The sequence below is a fragment of the Neoarius graeffei genome, chromosome 25 (assembly GCF_027579695.1).
Source record: "Neoarius graeffei isolate fNeoGra1 chromosome 25, fNeoGra1.pri, whole genome shotgun sequence".
Taxonomy (NCBI): Eukaryota; Metazoa; Chordata; class Actinopteri; order Siluriformes; family Ariidae; genus Neoarius; species Neoarius graeffei.
Window position 1 is genome coordinate 39,005,453 of NC_083593.1, and position 24,901 is coordinate 39,030,353.

The window sequence follows — 24,901 nt, forward strand, 5'->3', positions numbered from 1 at the left end:
CCGGAATCGAACCCGGGTCGCCCGCATTCATGGTATGGCGCCTTAACCACCTGAGCCACGACGCCCCCGAAAATCACAATTTTAAAGCAAGGATGGAAAGGTAAAATTGTGTGCCCTCGCTCTAAATGCCAGCTTACGTTGACTGCTCTAACCTAGCTCCCGCCCCGTTCAGTTTTATTTCTGCTCTCTGCCTCTCGCTTTTTACGCAGCTCTGATTTCTCTTAGCTGCACTCTTTACACTATCATTCCTTTCATGCCATTCCCTCCTGCAAATTGCTGTTTAGTGTTTAGTAAACTTACTAACATCGTCCGTCCACTCTTTAATTAAATGCGGATCCGGTAGGCGATGTCCACTTGTTAGAGTTAACTTATTTATGTAGCATTCTCGATCTTGTAACGACAATTGTTTTGCATAATCTGACAGCTCATAATGCCGGTCTATGGGCAGCGCCATTGTTTCTGAGTCCAGGCTGCGCGCGCATCCTGGCAACGGTCGGTTTGTTTACAAACATGCGAAGGGGTCTATTTGATTGTGAGAACACTTAAAAAAAAAAAAAAAAAGAATTATTATAGCATTTTTCACAAATTGCTACTGTCATTTTGCCGGTTTGTTTACATTCTAAGCGTAAATGATTTTGTCTGACGTTTTATATAAAGTTTTTAATTATTGAATTTGCAAAAAATAAAAATGCTCCGTTTTTGAAAATCCAGTGAATGTGGAGAGAATAAAATAGTTATTTCATTCAATCTCGTCGTACATGGCTTATAGCAGCTATCAGCTCATATATGACTCGATTTCCTGGAATAACTATTAAATACATCATTATTGGCTTTATTACCAGATATCATAATTGGTATCGGTTTTAAAAATCGTATATTGCTCAGGCTTTAGTCAGGGCTTAGCACTTTTAGGGTCCTTCGTAACGGAAGTTGTGGGTTTTTTTTTTTGTCTTGTTCGAGAAAAACAATTCTAGCGAGAAAGAAAAACGAGAGGTGGGTCCGAGGAAGTTTCTATAGCTTCTACTGTGCAAATGACTTGCTTTGGGGATGTTCCACAACTCTAAACAGAACTATAAAGAGATAAAATGTGAGATGTGTTGTTCTTTAATTCATACGATATGTAATCGTTGTGGTGTAAGTGGAATAAAACACTTCAAGACATGTTATAGGAAAATGATCAACGTCAGGTTGCATCCCATCACCCAGTCAAAGATGAGTTTTCCTAGAACTAACTCCACTCGTCCTGTTAAGTTTTACTCCTCACTTATTAGCCTTACTTTTCTTGCCATCCATGTCGGCGTGGATTTTACGAGCCAGAAAGCCTGTTTTGTAAACAGCAGCGTTGGGGTCATGGGCGATATCCAGGAAAGGGTTGCTGCCGCTGCTGATCCTGCTGATGCTCTTCGTGTGGGCATTGTCGTTCTTGGTGTCTGCAAGCTCAGACAGCGATTTCTTCAACTCGTCCCCGTCACTGAGGGCAACACAAGAAACACTACATTTACTTTTCTAATGTTTAATTTGCACCAAATTTACTTTATCCTACCGTGCTAATGATATTTCTGAAGCAAAGACACGGTCCATTTGGTTTTGCTAATTTGGTAACACACTGTGGCACAGAAAATACATTTTTAAAGCATATTTGAGGTTCTTTTTAAGCTCCATACAAAACTGATGCTCTGCGCTGCAGCAGTGAAGTACAGCTTACAACTTTTTCTTTACAACTCTTTCCCTTTCCTCTTCACTCATGACTGAGCAACAAGCTTTAATACCTCTTAATTATACATCACTGTGGGTCAGATAGCATACGCTTAACATTATGTATAAACGGATTTTTTAAATTTTCCTCAACAGCTGTGCTGCGATGATCCTTTCTGTATAGGGAAGTTAAATACTCCGCTTACTAAGCTACCCTATAAAAACACTGCTTATGCAATAAACTATTTTTGTAATCATCACACTGGAGCGCTGTAGGAGAAGTCGATGGAGAAGACTGTCTGCTTTCCATTACAAGCCACTGAACTACAGCCCCAAATCAGTAAAAGTTGGGACGGTGCGGAAATGGCAAATAAAAAAAGAAAAATCGGTGATTTCTAAATTTACTTTGATTTCTATACATTCCAAAAAAAGTTGGGATGGGGGAAACTTAGTGCTAGTCAGGGCTCTACACTAACTTTTTTTTTTTTCAGGAGCACACGTGCTCCTAAGTTAAAAATTTTAAGAGCACAGGGGAAAAAAATGGGGGCACAAGCAGATTTTCATTTAAAAGGTTTATTGCAGCGCAAACCTTAGACACACCAACACATAAAACGCAAAATTCAATTGAGAATGAATGAATGAACGAATGAATGAACAAACAAATGAATAACGAACAACTGAATGAATGAACAAACAGTAGCTAAACAGAGAGCAGAGCTCAGCAGAGCGAACAACATCATCAAGGACAGCTCCCACCCTGGCTCTGAGTTCTTTGACTTGCTGCCCTCAGGCAGGCATTACAGGTGCATCAAAGCAAGGACCAACAGACTCAAAAACAGTTTTTTCCCACAGGCCATAACCACATTGAACAATTAGCCTTTTTCACATTACGTCACTTGCAGGGGAACTCGCATCCGTTTTCAGCCTTTTGAATGGAAGAAGAGGTATACGGCGGCAACATATGTTAACAAAACTGTCTCATTCACAGATAAGATTGATAATAATATTGCACATTGTTGTTTATCATTACGTATTGTTAGCGACCATTCCAGTCACCTATCTGCCTTGTTTTGGAAAGGAAGTTTAGTGACTTTCTATGGTTGCTACTTGTTAGCCAGCAGATTAGCATGCCGCCTCTTCTTCCGTTCAAAAGGCTGAAAACAGATGCGAGGTTCTTCTGCAAGTGACGTAATGTGCAAAAGGCTAATTACATGCACTGACTGATGCCACTTCTGGCAGGTGCAACAATGCGCCAACAAGGACCTAAAAGGACAATATTCTCATACTTACCTGATACAGTGCAATACTTATTACAGTGCAACCTCACAGAGCAACTTTATAGTTTTTATAGCTTTTGTATATTTTATATATTTCTACACTTTTACATCCATACCCAATACAATACCAAATACAGTGCAATATCCTGAGTTTTGTAGCTGAACTGAGTTTCTATAACTAATGTGCTATTAACATCTGCAACTCAACACGCCCAGTTGTGTATATATATTCTTTGTTTTTCTGCTGTGTTGTGACATGCACCATTTGTATAGACTGTATATTATTTGTTTTTCTGCTGTGTTGTATGTTCCCATCTAAATGTTTGCACTGGGGTGTGTGCTTTCCATCTCATTATATAATTTTCCCGCACCTTCTCCCGTCGTTCTAGCTTTCTTCGCTACACTTTCTTCCTCGTCTGTTCTTTTATTCGTTTCCACCATCATTGCTTTTAAAAAACGCCGTTATTCTCTGCATAGCGAATATATTTCTCAGCTCGGTCCGAACCAGCTCTCAGTTATCTCTCAGTTGAATGATCTGATGAATCCCTAAAAAGCACTTTTCCCACCTAATGCCACACCCACAACATACAACCGTGGGAAACAGGGGCAATCACAGAAAGATGTGGCAGAACGGCAAAAAAAACCGTAACTTTTTCACTCCCCCCCCGGCTGCCATGGGAACTACCGCAGGTGCAAGACAGGGGCAATGCACGCAACTACAGACAGGGAGCAAGGCGCAGGCAGAACACACACACACTCTGATACATTTTAGAATGTTAAACTTGTCGCGTCTGTGCTCAGTGCTTTCCTAAATTGTCGGCCGCAAGAAGCCCTCGCACCAGGCCCGGCGCCAGGAACAGTTTACTAAGGGGGCAATTAGAAATCGCAAGGGGGCAAATATTTTTCATATAGTGTGTAGTAGCGATGGCAGTCTGACAACATGTTTCAAACAATTAACTGCGCCAACCACAAAACCACGGCCCTGAAGGTTGCTTTAGTACAGGAAAATCATGTGACATATTACCAGGGCAGCTGCGCTTTATCAACCCCCGTGCCCACCTGTTAACCCTCCCCTCCAATTTTCTCACAGACACGCCTTACAACCGGAAAGATGCCAAACATAAAACAACACACACAAACCTACAGGCAAGTCCTTTACATTTAAAATACATACAAATAGCTCCGCGGCATGAAAACAAAACGTCAATGCAAGTCTAAGGTACTTGGCTCGGCGGCCAAAATCATACTAATTTAAAAAAATCAACAGACCCCGCGGCTGCACCAGTAATAGCCTTCCTGACTCGCACCGAGTCAACGCTAACCACTTAATCCGCAATCACAGTTTAGGCGTGTAGGGGACTAAACAGTCTGAAGTGATGAATTTTCACCCCCGCTGCATGGGAGGTGACGTCAACGACACATATTCTTACGCTATTTGCACACAAAGCGGACCATATATGAATACATACACCGACATAAACGGAGATAAACTTAGCCTATGAAAGAAAATGGATTCACAATATTGTGATTGAATTTGTTTAATTCGGTGGGGGAAAGACTACTCCCGTAAACTTGACTGCATATTACAGGATATTGCAGAGACAGTGCACTTGTAAGTGTCATAACAACCAATCAGATTTGTTCTACCGTGCCAGTTTTAGTAGTGATTTATGTGAAATGTATTTTTGTGCAATGCGCAACCACTTAATATTTCGTATTTGAAAATGCAAATTATTAATACGTCTATAATACATTATATTTTCATAAGAAAACAATTAAGTGACCTGAGTCTCCGTTGAGGGGACGGGGCTGTAGCCACGAGGGGGCGACGCCCCCTTTCGCCCCCCCACGGCGCCGGGTCCGCCTCGCACAAATGCGCGTTTTTTTTTCGTCGTTCGCATGCTGAAAAATTAGCTCGCAAATGAGAGTGAAACGTGTGCACTGTAGAGCCCTGGTGCTACTAATGAAGTGAAATAATGATGTGATTTGAAACCAGTGATGTCAAAAGGTGATTGTAATCATGATTTGGTACCAAATCAGTATCCAGGAAAGGCCTAGTCTTTGAGGAGCAAAGATGGGCCGAAGATCTTCAGTTTGTCAACAAATGTCTAAGAAAATTATTGAAATGTTTAAAAACAATGTCACTCAAACAAAGATATGAAGGGATTTGGAAATTTCACCCTCTACAGTACATAATATCATTACACAATTCAAGGAATCTGGAGGAATTTTTGGTGCATAAAGAGCAAGGGCGCAAGCCTAATCTGAACACCCGTGATCTCCGATCCCTCAGACGGCACTGTATCAAGAAACGTCATTCATCTATAGCTGATATAACCACATGGGCTTGGGATTACTTTGGCAAACCTTTGTCAAGCTACAATACAGAATTACATCCACAAACGCCAGCTAAAACTTGACTGAGCAAAAAGGAAGCCTTATGTTAACTGTGGCCAGAAGTGCTGTCAACTTCTCTGGGCTCGGCGGCATCTGGGATGGACCACACATAGTGGAAACATGCATTGTGGTCCAATGAATCAGTATTTGAGGCCTTTTTTGGGAGAAATGGACACCATGTGCTCTGGACCAAAGACGAAAAGGACCATCCAGACTGTTCCCAGCAGCAACAAGTCCAAACGCTAGGGTGTGTCATGGTATGGAGTTGTCAGTGCCCTTGCCACTTCTGTGAGGGAGCATTAATGCAGAAAAGTACAGTGAGATTTTGGAGCAACATACTATGCTACCTCTAAGGCGACATCTTTTCCAGGGAGATTTCACCAAGACAATGCAAAACTACATTCTGGACACATTACAAAGGCATGGCCATACATGTCAACCTTTGGTCAATCAAACCTGTATAACCAACCTCCAAAATCCGTATTTCCCTTATAAAATCCGTATAAAGATTCAAATTAAAATAATTTACCTAAAATTTGAATGATAATTAACAATGATGTATCCAAGTTACTTTTTATTCAATATTAATAACAATAAACCTTCAGAATTAATACAAAGCTCCAATGTTTGACAAAAACACAAAGTGTCCTCTAATGTTCTGAATTGTACTCCATGACAGCTTTTTTTTTTAGCAGTCTGCACCAATACCTCACTAGGCTGCATGTCACAGCAAGTGTCTGTGTTGATCTTGCCGGAGTGCCCATTCAGAATCTTTTCAGTCGCTATTGAAAGTCGCTCAGGTGGAAATACGCATTTCAAACAAAATGTTACTTCCCGGTTGGCGGGATTCTTGCAATGCGGTGTGTGCATGATCAAAAGTGGAACGAAGTCTCGCTACCACAAGATAACGTGCGATTTCATAAGACTCTTTACTGGCTGTTTGTGCTTTCTGTGGTGTACAGTACGTTTGTAAATGTTATGCGCTCTTTTATCATCGTGGGAATTGATTATAGCTCTAAATAAATATTGAAGTTTTTTTTAAAGAATCCGTATAACTTTATTTGTACGCCCGTATACTACGTTTATTGAATCAAATCCGTATAAAATACGGACATTCCGTATAGGTTGACATGTATGCATGGCTGTGGAAGCAGAGGGTGCCTGTCCACTCTGTCCCCAATAGAGAATGTGTGGGGAATTTTGAAATGAAAAATACGACAACGACTCTGTACTGTTGCACACCTTAAGACCTGTCAGCAGGAAGAATGGGACAAAAATACGGTAACACCTGAAACGCTTCATCCCTTGGTGTCTTCAGCCCCTAAACATCTTTTAAGTGTTGTGAGAAGGAATGGCAACATAATAAAGTAGTAAATGCTTTACCGTCCCAACTTTTCTTGAAATGGGTTGCAAGAATCAAAACTGAAATGTGTTTATTTTGAAAAATAAAATAAAATTAATGATGTAAAACATTAAAAACAGGCCAAAGATTATTTACCTTGATAATTCCCCCCCCAATTTCAACATGCCGTCTCAACGCTTTCTGATTTGGGGTTGTGTAATGGCAACGTGTACATTTTGATATCAGAAGTAAGGAAACTAACATGACAGACTGCAAAAAGCTGCAACATGCACACCAACGACAGAAGTACAACCAATTTAAAAAAAAAATTGAAAATCCACACAAAGTAAGAGATCTAGTGGAATCCCATTAATACGTATCTAAAAGCTGGTGAAAGACAACGTGGGCTGATGTGTAGGAAGGAATCTACGTTGTTTTTATCAAGAATACATAACAGCACAGCCATTTAGCTCTCACCACCTCTCCAGCATCATCACAATCAATACAGGCATCTCCACACATACATTGGTGTATTTTTTTTTTTTTATTTCCCTCTGCTTGACTCTTCGTATCTGCACCAAGCTACTACTTCAACAGCAAATGCTCGCTGAGAGGGACAAAGTTCTCATCACTGCTGCTGCTCTCACACCCACTCCGCAAGTGTGTTATTATGGATACAGGTATGAGCTGATGCATCAGCATTTTCAGGAGCTCTCCGTGTGTGGGTTTTTTTGCCTCTAAAGTAAAACTTTACTTGTCGTTCGTGCTCCTCTGTTCCAGTGTCTGCACTCGCGGACCACTGTGTAGATTAACTCCCTACCAATTCATATAAAACTAGATGAATTATTTCTCCAACCTTGGGTTTTGTAAACAAAAAGGAGTCAAAAATTCAAGCCCAGTAATACATCAACACCAAACGGCGTTTCCTCAGAGACGAAGGCAGCATCCTGAACCAAATAATATTCAACTAAACAGAGTGCCACTGCAGGCACTGACACTGGTACCACCATTTGACATGGGCTACAGATTCCTAGGAGGAAATGGGGATCAGGGAAATGTGTTTTCAGCTCAGGAGAGACTAAAACAAGCAAATAAAGAAGACAGATTTTGGGAATGGGCGTGGGGTTATACTGAAATAAAAGGGTTTTTAAATGCATGCGATTTGAAGTTTAATATGCTGAATTCATGTTTTTATTTCTCTATTTTATTAAAATGTTCATTAAGCGTATATGGGTCCATCTCAGAAACTGGTCTCTCATTTGGGACATTATGGTCAAAAAATAGGGCGGCACGGTGGTGTAGTGGTTAGCGCTGTCGCCTCACAGCAAGAGGGTCCGGGTTCGAGCCCCGTGGCCAGCGAGGGCCTTTCTGTGCGGAGTTTGCATGTTCTCCCCGTGTCCGCGTGGGTTTCCTCCGGGTGCTTCAGTTTCCCCCACAGTCCAAAGACATGCAGGTTAGGCTAACTGGTGACTCTAAATTGACCGTAGGTGTGAATGTGAGTGTGAATGGTTGTCTGTGTCTATGTGTCAGCCCTGTGATGACCTGGCGACTTGTCCAGGGTGTACCCCGCCTTTCGCCCGTAGTCAGCTGGGATAGGCTCCAGCTTGCCTGCGACCCTGTAGAACAGGATAAAGCGGCTAGAGATAATGAGATGGTCAAAAAATTAATTTTCTAATTTTACTATTTTTTTTGCATTTACCTAACACTCAATGTTTCTTTTATCATGTTTAATAAGAATAAAGATAGTATCTTGCTTTATCTGGCCTCCACTGTGGAAATTTTTTTTTTGATTACAATTCAAATGCTTTTGTAAAATTAATTTACATATAAAATAATTACATCATGAAGAATTAAAGCCCCTCCTTCACAGACGAGTGAAAATACTGAATAAATTTCCTCTTTTTGATTGCTTGGGTTAAAAATGCCAAGTTATGATGACTGAATTGATTATTCACTTAAATATGAATAATATGATACATTTTGGGTATTTGATATGGCGAAATAGGACACAATGGAAAAATCAAGAAAACACTGGAAAGATGAGAATAACGGCGGTGGTAAAAGAACAGCGACTGTACCGGCTGAAGGTCGCACGGGTCTCTGCTGCGGCGCGCGAGCAACGGGACATCACTACCGCACCGGACGGAGCGCGAGGCGGGGGCGGGGCAAAATGACTGGCCGTAGAGTCTATCAAAAGTTCGATCTAAATTGACCATGGTTGCAAAATATTGGCCAAATATACGCAAAAACTACGAAATATGAAAGCAAGATGAAGAAGAAACATTCTATTGCCTTATACTGCAAGACTAAAACAAAATAAAACTGTCAAAACTCGCCTTTTCAGTGATAACGTCCGAACAGATCACCCGCGTAACAGAAAGACCGCAAATGGAAGCACGATCAACTTCTAACTGCTGGAGTGGAAAATTCCATTCTACACATGCAAATTGTTAATGTGTGTCCTTCCCCGCACACAAATAACACGCTACGGTAAAAAATACACCACAACTCATTTTATAGCTCAGAAATTCATACAAGACCAGCTACCATCGTAACATGTTCTGTAAGAAACGTATTCTATACCTAACTTTCAGTTTACGTTTTAAAAAACAAAATTGCAGATTTATAACTAAATTTTTATATGGCATAGTGATTTTAAGTTCCTACTTTTGGTGAGGTAGTGACCTCGACCCTGAGGCTTTCCGTTTAGATCAAAACACACGATCGTATTGGTTTTGGGTCTGCGGAAAATGGAGTTACAACGGTGATCAAATATTTTGCATGATGTTTTATTACGGTTATGATTATTCTGCGAGCGCACCAATCCTTAGGTGGATAAAGTTACAACTTAAAATACAATTAGGTGATAACTGTAGACTTTTCAGTGGACTACAACCTTTTTAAGGGAATGCGATGTAGTCGACCATTTATCATGTCCCAGATCAAGCCGCCATTTTTCCACAAATTTGCAGAATTTTTGCCAAATTCTGAATAGAGTATTCAACATTAAAGATTTAGTTTTATCTGTATTATTTCTTTCATCATTTTATTTCAAATTAAAACCAACATCACCATTCAAAACCGTATAGTTTACTGACTGAGTATATTTAGTGGGGTACCTCCACAGTACCCAGTTTCTGAGACAGACCCATATACACATTTATTCCATCCACATTCACTGGATATGAGCAATCGTGCGCTCTGATTGGCTAGTCTATTACTAGGATATCCGCTCATATACTGTGAGTAGAGAAAAACAAAATGGCGGAGCGTGTTGCTGAATAAATCGAGGATGAAATAAAAACTACTCGAAAACAAAACCCCCCCAAAATAAAAAAGCAACAAAATATGAAATAAAAGTATTTCATGGTAAGAACGTATCCTTTTAAAAATATTTTTTCAAGAATTATAATGCATTTTTTTACAAATTGCTCCTGTCATTTTGCTGGCTTGTTTGCTTTTATTTATCAAATTTGCAAAAAATAAAAATGCTCTGTTTCTCAAAATCCAGCGAATGCGGTTCTAATAAAGCCGTTATTCCAGTGAATCTCATCGTACATGGCTTATAGCCGACTTGGCGCTATGCGCCTCGTCAACCATCAGCTCATGTACGACTCAATTTCGTGGAATAACTGTTAATTATAGATGTTTTGTCTTTGATTTTTCCACCCTTCTAATTTTTTGCGCTAATTATTTAGAGAAAAAAAAGGGGACAGTGGATGTGAGGCAAAAAACAAAACCCCTACACAAAAAGTACTTTTAGGTATAAAGATATTCACATACCCAGGAAACATACTGATATAAGATCTCAAAACAGTTACATAAGCAGTGACTGCAGTTGTTCTTTAAAGACATGCTGTGACTGAGAGTTCTGCCAATGCGGTGTGACCCGACAGGTCGTTTCAGCCGTAACTCATAGTGTCAAGTATCCGTGTGCATTTCTACTGCAGCACAAATTGAGCAACTTCTATGGAGACGAGTTCTGCGATGGAAGTGCATCAGGAATCAGGTGATAAGCTGTAGTATCTGGGATGGAGTAGCACATGGTCTGTGTGTTTATGCAATGCGACAGCCATTACTACGCTCAAGGACAAAGCACAAGGAGAGCAAGAACATCACGACGACTTTTGCTCCTGGACTCACGAAGCCTGCTGGGGAATCAGCGTGCTCTTTTATTTGCCGGAATTACGTTAACAACTACGACGGAAAAAAGAATGTAAAATCACAGTTTAAAGGGGAAAAAAAAGGACAAAGTGTATAAAAAAATGAAAACTATTATATGGGTAAATGTATGGGAGAAAAATGCTGTGCCTTAAGGGTGACATATTATACCCCTTTTTCACAAGCTCACACAGTTCCCTGAGGCCTTAAAGTGTATGTAATGCCTTATTGTAATCCTTTAAAACCGGGGTTTTCAAAGTGTGGGAGAGTCAGCCCCCCTCAGAGAGCAAATAAACAACAGCGCCCCCCTTACAATTTTTGTTGTTGCTATACTTAATGTTCCATTCGTATTTTAAAAAAATGGTTGTTGTACACATTTTAATTTTTTTTCTTTTACACATTTTAAACATGCTTTTTGAAAACATCTTTTTTACACATTTAAAACATCTGTGCTTTTTATAAAACATCTTTTGTACACATTTTAAACATCTGTGCTTTTTAAAACTTTTTTTTTTTTTTTACACATTTTAGACATCTGTGCTTTTTTTTTTTAAAAAACATCTTGTTTTACACATTTTAAACATCTCATAGCATCGTTAGCTAGCACCTCTTGGCAGACAACACACTGTGGCAGTGGAGCATCTTCAGATCCAGTCCATGAAAATCCAAACTTTAAATAACCGTGGTCATACTTCCTTCTTTTTTTGCTTGGTCCAGACTCTGTCTCCTCACTCACTGTAGCTTTAGGTACTAAAAATCGATCCATTTTGTCTTTGGCAAAGGCTAGCTGAAGTTCACTAAATGTCCGCAATAGTAACTTATTCTGGTTTATTTTTCCTCACGTTGCGCCGCCCCCCCAAAGAACTCTGGCGCCCCCTAGGGGAGGCGCGCCCCACACTTTGAAAAGCCCTAATTTAAAATAATTATACAGTACTCAGCGTAAATGAGTCCACCCCCTTTGAAAAGTAACATTTTAAACAATATCTCAATGAACACACACAATTTCCAAAATGTTGAAAAGACAAAAGTTTAATATTGCATCTGTTTAACTTATAACGTGAAAGTAAGGTTAATAATATAACTTAGATTACACATTTTTCAGTTTTACTCAAATTAGGGTGGTGCAAAAATGAGTACACCCCACAACAAAAACTACTACATCTAGTACTTTGTATGGCCTCCATGATTTTTAATGACAGCACCAAGTCTCGTAGGCATGGAATGAACAAGTTGGCGACATTTTGCAACATCAATCTTTTTCCATTCTTCAACAATGACCTCTTTTAGTGACTGGATGCTGGATGGAGAGTGATGCTCAACTTGCCTCTTCAGAATTCCCCATAGGTGTTCGGTTGGGTTCAGATCAGGAGACATACTTGGCCACTGAATCACTTTCACCCTGTTCTTCTTCAGAAATCCAACAGTGGCCTTACCGTAGATGTGTGTTTAGTCATATTGGAAAAGTGCACGATGACCAAGGGCACGGAGTGATGGTAGCGTCTTCTCTTTCAGTATAGAGCAATACATCTGTGAATTCATGATGCCATCAATGAAATGCAGCTCCCCGACACCAGCAGCACTCATGCAGCCCCACATAAGGACACTGCCACCACCATGTTTCACTGTAGGCACCATGCATTTTTCTTTGTATTCCTCACCTTTGCGACTCATACAGTTTTGAAGCCATCAGTTCCAAAATCATTTATCTTGGTCTCATCACTCCAAAGTATAGAGTCCCAGTAGTCTGCATCTTTGTCAGCATGAGCCCTGGCAAACTCTAGGCGGGCTTTTTTGTGCCTGGGCTTTAGGAGAGGCTTCTTTCATGGACGGCATCCATGCATGCCATTCCTCTGCAGCGTACGCCGTATTGTGTCACGGGAAATAGTCACCCCAGTTTGGCTTTCTACTTCTTTAGATAACTGCAGTGAACTTGCATGCCAATTTTCTTCAACCCTTCTCATCATAAGATGCTCCTGTTGAGGTGTTAACTTCCGTGGACGACCTGGACGTCTCTGTGAGATGGTTGCAGTTCCATCTTTCTTAAATTTTTGTACCACTTTTGCTATAGTATTCTGACTGATAAGTAAAGCTTTGCTGATCTTCTTGTAGCCTTCACCTTTGTGGTGTAAAGAAATTATTTTCTTTGGGGAATTCTGAAGAGACAAGTTGAGCATCACTCTCCATCCAGCATCCAGTCACTAATAGAGGTCATTGTTGAAGAATGGAAAAAGATTGATGTTGCAAAATGTCACCAACTTGTTCATTCCATGCCTAGAAGACTTGGTGCTGTCATTAAAAATCATGGAGGCCATACAAAGTACTAGATGCAGTAGTTTTTGTTGTGGGGTGTACTCATTTTTGCACCACCCTAATGTGAGTAAAACTGAAAAATGTGTAATCTAAGTTTATATTATTAACCTTACTTTCATGTTATAAGTTAAACAGATGTTATATTAAACTCTGTCTTGTCAACATTTTGGAAATTGTTTGTGTTCTTTGAGATATTGTTGAAAATGTTACTTTTCAAATGGGGTGTACTCATTTACGCTGAGCACTGTATATCATTAGTAAGGACCAAAATGAATTAATAAAGCAGGGGGAAAATTATATTAATTATTTTATTATCAAGCACAAAACTATCAATAAATCGCAGCGTCCAAATCCTAGAAAAAGGCAGCCTTGCCTCAGGGCTGATCTCGCATGACGTCACACACAGAACCCCGGTTATCTGGGTCATTTCCGTTCATCTGACTCCGTGCTTGTTTACTCGCCGAAATTGGATATTGTTGTTGGAATCTTACAAAAATAACGATGGGAAAGTGAGGTGTTATTTGGATGTTCAAATTCATATACATCAGGACATTCGGTTTACGAATTTCCGAGAAATGACACTAATCTAAAGCGACAGTGGGTGAAGTTTGTGCAAACGAAGCGGGGTGATTTTGTGTCGCCTACTAATAATAAATCTGATTCATGAAGTGTTCACCACCACCAGAACGACCACATGGGAATTATTGGAGCAAAAAAAAAAAAAAGAAACTCATTGATTTAATAAATGACATTTGATCTGAGATTTGGACAGTTCGTTGATTCCCCTATTATCGCCCACTTTATATTTTCTTTCAGTAATTACACTGAATAAGTATACGTTTTAAAGATTATATTTCTGCATTTATTGAGGTACATGTAAATATTTTCCCTATACAGGTAGTCGTTGACTTACGACCTATGCAACTTACGACCGATCGACTTTACGACCATCTGTTTATGACTGGCAAGCGTTTCCCAGCTGAGCGTACGACAGTTTCCGCCCCAGCTCCTGGCAGCACCTCTCGCCACGTTCAACAGTTTCCGCCCCAGCTCCAGGCACATGCGCAGTCTCTCTCGCGCGCCCTCGCGCACTCCGTCATACAGTTTCCGCCCCAGCTCCTGGTTTATGAAACGAGCAAATCCTCCCGCCAGCCCGAGCGCTGCAACAGCTGATTTTGACGTAGACGACCCACAGCCAAGCACCAGTGATCCCAGCGGTCACTAAATTTTGTATTTTGCTATGTTTTACATTTGTATTTTGCTATGTTTCAAACTAAAATGTTTTCTATTTTTCCACACCTGTATTTTGTATTTTTTGTTTTGCACATATTAAACGAATTGTACTGTACGCAGTGTAGTATGCAGTGTTTGACTTAAACCAAATAATGAGCCGAGGTAATGAAATAAGAAAATGTTGATAAAATAAGACTAAGATGATTACAATATCATTACACATCACAATATACTTACGTTCATTTAACACAGGCCGACTTACGATCAGATCGGTTTACGACCGGTCAGTCGTAACCAAACGCAGTCGTAAGTCGACGACTACCTGTATTTTGCAGCGGCCAGATTAGAATAAAAATCCACAAACCAATCTATGTTTCCAGATCTCTCTGGCTGGTGGTGCGCTATCGGTGGTGAGTGGGACTGTCGTGAACTGGCATCTGTTTTTCATCTTGGGGGCTTGAAAAGATAACCATTTACTCCGGAACATCCTTGATAATCACCCCTTCGGGATCTTCCGGATCAGTCTCGGCAGATTCTGTAAAAATCGGCTGATTTTATTGATTTTTCCGTTAATTTATGGCCTTTTGGATCAGCTATGGTTCGAAAACACATGGTCAATCAACATAATGATTGTTGCTTTGTACAAGGAAAAAAGCGTGGCTTAGGGACATTACGTTCACTTTAATGAAATGTCTGTGACGTGCTTTGGTCAAAATACCACAAAGATAAAGCACCCCAGCTCCCTTCTCCCCATATCTAAACAGCCCTGTTCTAAACAGTTGATTTGAGTGCCTGTTCCTTTAAAGGATAATGAGCCACTGCTCACCCCGCCTCCTCTTCTGTTGGCAATCACGTAGCACTTTCCTCATGAATATTCATTTACAAAAGCAGTTCTCAAGCCATGAGTGGAGATGCACAGATAAGGGGGTGGGATAATTCTAATGAGCTCCACTTGGGACATAGAAAGGGGAGAGAAATCTGAACGGCTTGTCGAAGCTCATGTTTTCTAAAATAGGCAGCCCAAAAGGAACTAACTGGGTGCCTAATTTCAGAGTTTGCTGGCTCGTAGACACTCCACACACTTAAATGTACTGTATGTGCACAAGCACTGAAAAAGTGAGTTTTCCATAATATGTCTCCTTTAATGTTGGCAATCTGGGCAGGTGCAGCAGGCAGAAACCTCCTCTGTCACTCTGCAGCAGGCCAACAGACAGCACACACACACTTATTAAAGTGAAGCAGCTGTCTGCGAGAACAGTGGCACCAGATGCTACATTCCGAGCCAAGGTCAGCTGAAGGTCAGAGCAAAACTCTAACGCAAAGACAAAATCCCTTTCATGAGAACAAAAAAAAAAAAAAAAAGCACATCCGTTCACGTCCGCCATGTGTAGAAGTCTACAGTCACCTGAAGAACGCTGGGGGGGGAAACAACCCACACAACTTTAATCTTATTTTAATCAAAAGTGCTCAATTTAATTCAGAATATGATCACCTTTGCGCACACTTCCTCAGATCTTCAGCATCACCTTTAACTGGACAGTTAATACTGACCTTGAAAGAATTGCCTGCTCACATTTTCCTCTGGCTCGTGTTCAAAGATCAAATCTGGGCAGCGCTAACATGGACGGTAGGGGTCGAGATAAATGATGTGCTGCTTGCCAGTTTCCTGACTAAATTACATATTAGCCAGCATCCCGTAGTCAAGGCTGTTGAAAGCTTTTCAAAAAAAAAAAAAAGCCAAACAAACTAGGATGCACATACAGCTATTACATGAGATCTGTTGAAACTGAATTCTGCACTGATGTAGTATTGATGCTAACTCTAAGTTTGACTCTCTGGAAAGCAAACGGTTATCCAAAATAATCCATAATGTAACAAGATCAGCTGTGAGCTACTGCTCACTTACGTATCCCTCCACTCTCGCTTATATCAGAATGCAAGCAAACGATGGAATAGGACACTTATTATGAATGTTGACCTCAAAAAATAATTAACCCTGAAACAAGTAAGTAAAGAGCAGTGTCTCTCCCCAGGGATTTCAAACAGCATCCTGGTAAACGGTCATTTTGAAATAGCATTTTGCTTCTTGAAATAGCGTCAAAATCCACGCTGTATGTTCCGTAAATACATTCAGTTAGTAAACAGGAAGTCAATGTGTGACAGATCTGAAAACGGTATACATGGTATAGAACCCCAAGCTGAAGCTCGGTACCAAATATCAAGCAGTTGTGATTTGTAGTTGTTGAGAAAAATGTTACAAAAAAATTTTGCAAATCCACAATATATGTTTCGTAAATACATTCACTCGGTAAACAGGAAGTCGATGTGCAGCAGACCTGAAAACGGTACACATGGTATAGAACCCCAAGCTGAAGCTCGGTACCAAATATCAAGCAGTTGTGATTTGTAGATGCTGAGAAAAGTGTTACAAAAATTTTGTAAATCCACACTATATGTTTCGTGAATACATTCAGTCGGTAAACAGGAAGTCGATATGGGATAGACCTGAAAACGGTACACACGGTATAGAACCCCAAGCTGAAGCTCGGTACCAAATATCAAGCAGTTGTGATTTGTAGTTGCTGAGAAAAATGTTACGAAAATTTTGCAAATCCACAATATATGTTTCGTAAATACATTCAGTCGGTAAACAGGAAGTCGATATGGGATAGACCTGAAAACGGTACACACGGTATAGAACCCCAAGCTGAAGCTCTGTACCAAATATCAAGCAGTTGTGATTTGTAGTTGTTGAAAAAAGTGTTATGAAATCCACGCTATATGTTCCGTAAATACATTCAGTTAGTAAACAGGAAGTCAATGTGTGACAGACCTGAAAACAGTACACACGGTATAGAACCCCAAACTGAAGTTCGATACCAAACATCAAGCAGTTGTGATTTGTAGTTGCTGAAAAAAGTGCTACAAAAATTTTGTAAATCCATGCTATATGTTTCGTGAATACATTCAGTCGGTAAACAGGAAGTTGATGTGTGACAGACCTGCAAACGGTACACACAGTATAGAACCCCAAGCTGAAGCTCGGTACCAAGTGGCTATGATTTGTGGTTGCTGAGAAAAAGGGTGTTATGGACAGACGGAAATGTGGTGATATGGATGGACGGACAGAGGTAAACCAGTATACCCATCTTCCTTCAGAGCGGGGTAATAAATAATAATAAATAATATTTATTATACCCCTGCTCCGAGGGGTGGGGGGTGTAATACTGGTTTACCTCTGTCTGTCTGTCCGAAACACCCTTTTTACCGACCGAATGTATTTACGAAACATATAGGGTGGATTTACAAAATTTTCCTAACACTTTTCTCAGCAATTACAAATCACAACTGCTTGATATTTGGTACTGAGCTTCAGCTTGGGGTTCTATATCATGTATACCGTTTTCAGGTCTGTCGCACATCAACTTCCTGTTTACTGACAATGTATTTATGAAACATATAGCATGGATTTTGACGCCATTAATAGCTAAATGATTAAGGGATAGCTGGTGCTGTTTGAGCACTGGATCACTATACGACTACATAATCCAGTCATATCAAGAAAAACAAGAGCGAGATGTATAAATGAACCGTACTGCATATGACCGACCCACAGGCAGAGAGGCTCTTTAAATCAGCAGGCTGTAATTTGGTAGATTACCTATGCTACAATGGAGCAGCCTCACACGATCATTGTTATCAGGAAGACAGCTTCATTCTAACGTGATGTTTTTTGCTGATGTTAATTACGGCTCTTGTCTCAACCGTCACCAAGCCAATCATTTGCCTCGGAACATACAGCGTGTGAAAATCGCGCACGCGTTTGTCTAGATCTTTGACTCCTATAAAACTAACGCGGAGTTTGCTGGAGCGCAAATGGTGACTATTACACTAAATCGAATCAGCATTAAGACTTTAAATGAAAGTTAAATTAATATTTGAGTTGATTAAAACATCATGCATCAGGATTCACGGAGCAATCCCGTATAATGCAAGTCAAATATAAAAAGTAGAAAAAGTTCCAAATGACACACACGTTTTCAGTAATTAGGGCCCGAGCACCGTTCGGTGCGAAGACCCTATTGTTTTTCGAAGGATTATTGTCCCTGGGTGGTAGGGGAGAGCTGGCTGGTGGGTGGGAGTTGGACAAAGATAAAACTGGGGAGACGAAACTGGAAAAAAAAAAAAGAAAAATATTTTTCTCATAATTTTTTTTAAAAAAACAAATACATCTATTTATCATAATTATGTAAATGTAAGGTATTATGTATATGGAAGAAGATATGGATTTAATGTTTGGGCTTCTGCACTTTTTTATATATTAAACCACAAATCGATGCTTGAAAGTGATTGAAAAAAAAAGAAAAGCCATAACTTTTCTAAAAATCTAGTTTACTATTTTCCAAAATAATCCTGGAAAGTAAAATGTAATTATCCATAGGTTTGGAACCCTGGCATCTTTTTGATTTGTGTAGATCTTAAATAAAAGCACCAGCAATCTTTTTTGCATTTTTAAATTAATTATACAGCAGGCTTGTACAACCCCGATTCCAAAAAAGTTGGGACAAAGTACAAATTGTAAATAAAAACGGAATGCAATGATATGGAAGTTTCAAAATTCCATATTTTATTCAGAATAGAACATAGATGACATATCAAATGTTTAAACTGAGAAAATGTATCATTTAAAGAGAAAAATTAGGGGATTTTAAATTTCATGACAACAACACATCTGAAAAAAGTTGGGACAAGGCCATGTTTACCACTGTGAGACATCCCCTTTTCTCTTTACAACAGTCTGTAAACGTCTGGGGACTGAGGAGACAAGTTGCTCCATTCTTGTCTAATGTAGGATTCTAGTTGTTCAACTGTCTTAGGTCTTTTTTGTCGTATCTTCCGTTTTATGATGCGCCAAATGTTTTCTATGGGTGAAAGATCTGGACTGCAGGCTGGCCAGTTCAGTACCCGGACCCTTCTTCTACGCAGCCATGATGCTGTAATTGATGCAGTATGTGGTTTGGCATTGTCATGTTGGAAAATGCAAGGTCTTCCCTGAAAGAGACGTCGTCTGGATGGGAGCATATGTTGCTCTAGAACCTGGATATACCTTTCAGCATTGATGGTGTCTTTCCAGATGTGTAAGCTGCTCATGCCACACGCACTAATGCAACCCCATACCATCAGAGATGCAGGCTTCTGAACTGAGCGCTGATAACAACTTGGGTCGTCCTTCTCCTCTTTAGTCCGAATGACACGGCGTCCCTGATTTCCATAAAGAACTTCAAATTTTGATTCGTCTGACCACAGAACAGTTTTCCACTTTGCCACAGTCCATTTTAAATGAGCCTTGGCCCAGAGAAGACGTCTGCGCTTCTGGATCGTGTTTAGATACGGCTTCTTCTTTGAACTATAGAGTTTTAGCTGGCAACGGCGGATGGCACGGTGAATTGTGTTCACAGATAATGTTCTCTGGAAATATTCCTGAGCCCATTTTGTGATTTCCAATACAGAAGCATGCCTGTATGTGACGCAGTGCCGTCTAAGGGCCCGAAGATCACAGGCACCCAGTATGGTTTTCCGGCCTTGACCCTTATGCACAGAGATTCTTCCAGATTCTCTGAATCTTTTGATATTATGCACTGTAGATGATGATATGTTCAAACTCTTTGCAATTTTACACTGTCGAACTCCTTTCTGATATTGCTCCACTATTTGTCGGTGCAGAATTAGGGGGATTGGTGATCCTCTTCCCATCTTTACTTCTGAGAGCTGCTGCCACTCCAAGATGCTCTTTTTATACCCAGTCATGTTAATGACCTATTGCCAATTGACCTAATGAGTTGCAATTTGGTCCTCCAGCTGTTCCTTTTTTGTACCTTTAACTTTTCCAGCCTCTTATTGCCCCTGTCCCAACTTTTTTGAGATGTGTTGCTGTCATGAAATTTCAAATGAGCCAATATTTGGCATGAAATTTCAAAATGTCTCACTTTCGACGTTTGATATGTTGTCTATGTTCTATTGTGAATACAATATCAGTTTTTGAGATTTGTAAATTATTACATTCTGTTTTTATTTACAATTTGTACTTTGTCCCAACTTTTTTGGAATCGGGGTTGTAGTACTCGAGTCTGACTCGTGCCCTAATTTTAAGGACTCCTGACTCGACTTGGACTCATGCATTAACTGCATTTGGACTCGTAAACTGGAAACGAGGACTCGGATTTTTTCTTTATTTTTTGTAACATGCCATAATAATTTGGCATAAGATATTTATATCTACATTAATTTTTATACTAATTTCATGCAAGAGTGTCACACCTGTGCGCCTTGGTGCGTGCATCAGATAGACTCTCAGGCGCGCTCCGGACAAGGCGTGTGCCAAGCGGACTCTTGCGCCCACGCGCCATAAACAACTCACACCTGCACAGGATTAAGGCGCAATCAGGGCGCCTATATAAAAACAGTGAAAGCACACTTACTTCTTTGTGAAGTATTGAGTTACATTGCTGACACATTACCGAGCCTTATTTCCTTGTTTGGTTTCCTGATGCCTGATTTCCTGTTTCTCGTCTTTGATTCGGCCGAGTCTACGATAGCCTGTTTATGCCTCGCTCGACCTATTGCCTGTTTCACTGTTTTACGATTCTGCCTGCTGTTCTGGATTGTTTACTGTCTTCACTTGTATTAATAAACACACCTTCTGGACTTACATCCATCTCCAACAGAATACTTCACACTCCCTGACAAAGAGAAGCACATTCACCTGTTCATACGTCACGTTCAGGAACAAACTAATGTTAATGGCGCTAAAACAGCCACCGTCAAATGGCGCGGTTGGAGTCTTGTTCTCGGGGCTGTTTACTGTATTTTTATTATTTACTATTTGATCTCAAAGGCATTAAGAAGGCAAGAAATTGCACTAATTAATTTTTGACAAAGCACTTGCTAATTGAAGAGCATTCCAGGTGACGACCTCATGACGCTAATTAAGATAATGCCAATAGTGTGCAAAGCATCATCAAGGTAAATGCTGGCTACTTTGAACAATCTAAAATATGAAACATATTTTGTTTAAACACTTTATTTACCACATATTTCCATACATGCTCCATATGTTTTTATAGTTTTGATGTCGTCAGTATTGTTCTACAATGTAGAAAATAATCACAATACAGAAAAACCTATGAATGAGTAGGGGTGTACAAACCTTTGACTGGTACTATATACCAGTAATATATATTTGTTTTTTTTTTTAATGGCACTGTTTGCATATGAAAAGAATCCCATGACCATATTTTTGCCCAATTACTACTACTGCATCTCTCTTTTTTTAGTTGATGCATTGAAAGGAGAACTGAAGGCAAATTTTTTGTCAAAATTCTATTTATCTTATTTTATTAAATATAGGAATGCATTTCTGATCGCTATTTTGTCCCTGCTGTAGCAAGTTATGAGTGTTAGAAATATGCTCTGTAATATATCAGTCCATATGTCAAAGCGATGGCCGTAAACGAGATTCGTTGAGACCTGTGCGAGATGTCATAGAACGGAAGTAAAACGTACAGCGGAAATCAAAGTCACCGACATCTGCCACCGTTGTCAAAAGACGCGCGTGCCTTCTTTCGAATGCTGACGTAATCAAGCCGGAAATTTTGTTTGTTTTGATAGCAATCAGGAAAGTTTGAAAAAAGTAGGCAGTAATCGTCATTTAAACTCGTTTTTGTGCAATATTTCGTTTGGCAAACAGTTTTCAAAATGGTGCCACTGACACCTGGCTGACACTTCACGTTTCGAAGTCTCGCAGAAATCTCGTGAAGATCGCGCGGATAAGCGACGCCTGCCGTGGACCAAACGAACTAAATTCAACACGGCTGAAAACCGAACAGGCCGATAAGTATAATATTTAATTGCAATTAGTTGCCAATACGAGTCACGATATAAGGTTACTAAAACCGAAAACGTAACTGAATAACACGTTAATTAAGAAATAAAGCAAGTTTAAAAATGACTTCAGTTCCCCTTTAAGATTATAAAACAAACCAATGCAGTCCATTTTATACAGTTAACCGTTTAATGCCAGCGGTGTAACCTGAGACACGTTTGTGCCACTTTGGGCGTTTTTTTTTTAAACAAACTTACATAACTATACAAATATTTGATATATGAGCTAGTTATGATGGCACGGTGGTGTAGTGGTTAGCGCTGTCGCCTCACAGCAAGAAGGTCCGGGTTTGAGCCCCGTGGCCGGCGAGGGCCTTTCTGTGTGGAGTTTGCATGTTTTCCCCGTGTCCGCGTGGGTTTCCTCCGGGTGCTCCAGTTTCCCCCACAGTCCAAAGACATGCAGGTTAGGCAGCTGGGCCATAGAAGGTTCACGCTGCACGCTGCATGCTGCACTCTACACGCTACACGCGTGTAAAGAAAAGTGGACAAACGTAGCATGACTTGCTCTGGGCCATAGAACGGCGTTCACGTTGCACGCTGCACACTTCACGCGTGAAGTGTGAAATGAACATGCACACTTTTTTCTAGGCGTGAAGATGGAAATTCCAGTCAATGCATGCGGTCACCGCCGCGCCAGCCAATCAGAACGGGTCTAGGGAGATAACTCTATGCTTTCAGGGGAAAACTTGAGAAAAAATATAATTGAATGGTATAATTGAAAAATAGTTCTTCATCGGGATTGTCAAGCAGATTATAGAATGTTCGGTGAAATTCACCACGGGTTTCTCTCAGAAGGAAGTGTTCTCGGCTCCAAATTCTGTTCCTTTTTCTCTTCCTCTGTCTCAGTAAAAGCAGAATGAGGCAATCGTCGTCATCCGAAGAGTCCATATTGTTGGTTACTCGGTCAAAGTAGAACAGACGCAACACGTGAACATCCAAGCATGAAGTTTAATGGCCCAGGGTCCGGTTCTTCACGTGAACGTGTAGCGTGTAGCGTGCAGCATGCACCTTCTATGGCCCAGCTGCCTTAGGTTAACTGGTGACTCTAAATTGAGCGTAGGTGTGAATGTGAGTGTGAATGGTTGTCTGTGTCTATGTGTCAGCCCTGTGATGACCTGGCGACTTGTCCAGGGTGTACCCCGCCTCTCACCTATAGTCAGCTGGGATGGGCTCCCAGCGGCTAGAGATAACGGATGGATGGATGGATGAGCTCGCTATAAACTGAACAAACTCTAAAACTTGAGTCAAAACAAGTGTCTTTTTTTCTCTCCACGTTGTTTTAATCCTAATTTATCTTGCCTCACCACGAGAGTCTTCTTGGTCCCCTGACGTTCCACAATATTAAACAAAACTCTAAATGTTAAAAAGTAAGAAACATTCTTTCATTAATGAAAAAAAAAAGTGTCATCATTGTCAATTTGCTGTGATAAAAGTGGAATAAAACACCCTTGGACGTGTTGTTAGAGGAGAATCATTTTAATTACAACTGTCGTTCATTTTCCTGTAACAGCACAGCCTGCTGGGTTTTATTCCTTACATATCTAGTCATATAATAAATGTAGTGTTAAAAAAAGTAAATGAAAGGTACATACATCGCCCATTCCAGCTTCTCGTTCTTGATCGAGTTGTACAATGCCTGCAGGGGGAGGGAAAAAAAAAAAAGAGAGAGAGATGGAAATCAGTATGACAATTAAACACAGCTGCTCATATTATTTACTATTCCACCGTTCACATATTGGTTGCGTTCGCATTTTCTCAGGCGTTTTATGATTCACCCGAGACAAAACGCCATTTCAATTCCACTGAACAATGGTTCGAGGAACACGCGCGTTACGCCGCTGCATACGTTCCTCGCCCTGCCGTTAACGGATTCCTGTGAAACGCTACAGTCGCGAAGTGTAATGCTCAGGGTGTTCGTCTCACGGCTTCCTCCACCCACTTCCTTTTTGAATCATGAGTCCGGTGTCTCTCCGGTGCACCTCTTCGATTCTTTGTTGTGGGCTCGCAGAATGAAGACGTACACAGGCTCTAACCTCAAGGCACAGCGTTGTGTACTTGGACCAAAATAGTGAGCGCGCTATACTTGAGCGACGCAGAAAGCTCGAGTGACTTTAAATCTAATTGTGGGATTGCAACCACAATCTGATACTGACCGTGCACTTATGATGACCGCAGAAATTCAAATATTACACTGGCATACGTGTATGTAGAGTTTGATATAATCCTGATATCAATTTTTCCTTTTTGAAGGGCAGGACACTCAAACGTCTGCCAGCTTTAGACCATTTATGAACCATAAATAAAGCTCCACCAAAAAGAGCTCCATTCTGATAGAGCTGCGTTAACCAGCATGTGAGCACTGAGGAGAAACACAACACCTATGGCATACCCCAGACTCGCGTGTTTGACAAAAGAGCTCTCAATCCATTCCAACACATACGGTACCAGTCAAAAGTTTGGACACCCCTACTCATTCGTAGGTTTTTCTGTATTTTTTATTTTCTACATTGTCGAACAATACTGAAGACATCAAAACTACGAAATG

The 24,901-nt window shown here is 40.4% G+C and overlaps 1 protein-coding gene across 8 annotated transcripts in view; it reads right to left on the reverse strand.

The window, feature by feature from the left end:
* psd3l (pleckstrin and Sec7 domain containing 3, like) overlaps nt 1-24,901 on the reverse strand; it is a 504,243-nt gene that overhangs the window by 49,517 nt on the left and 429,825 nt on the right. For all 8 annotated transcript variants that reach the window (XM_060908177.1, XM_060908176.1, XM_060908179.1 and 5 more), the window contains 2 exons: nt 23,949-23,992; nt 1,278-1,471 (listed from right to left, as the gene is read on the reverse strand). In XM_060908177.1, coding sequence (XP_060764160.1) covers nt 1,278-1,471; nt 23,949-23,992 — 238 coding nt within the window. The remainder of the gene's footprint in view (nt 1-1,277; nt 1,472-23,948; nt 23,993-24,901) is intronic.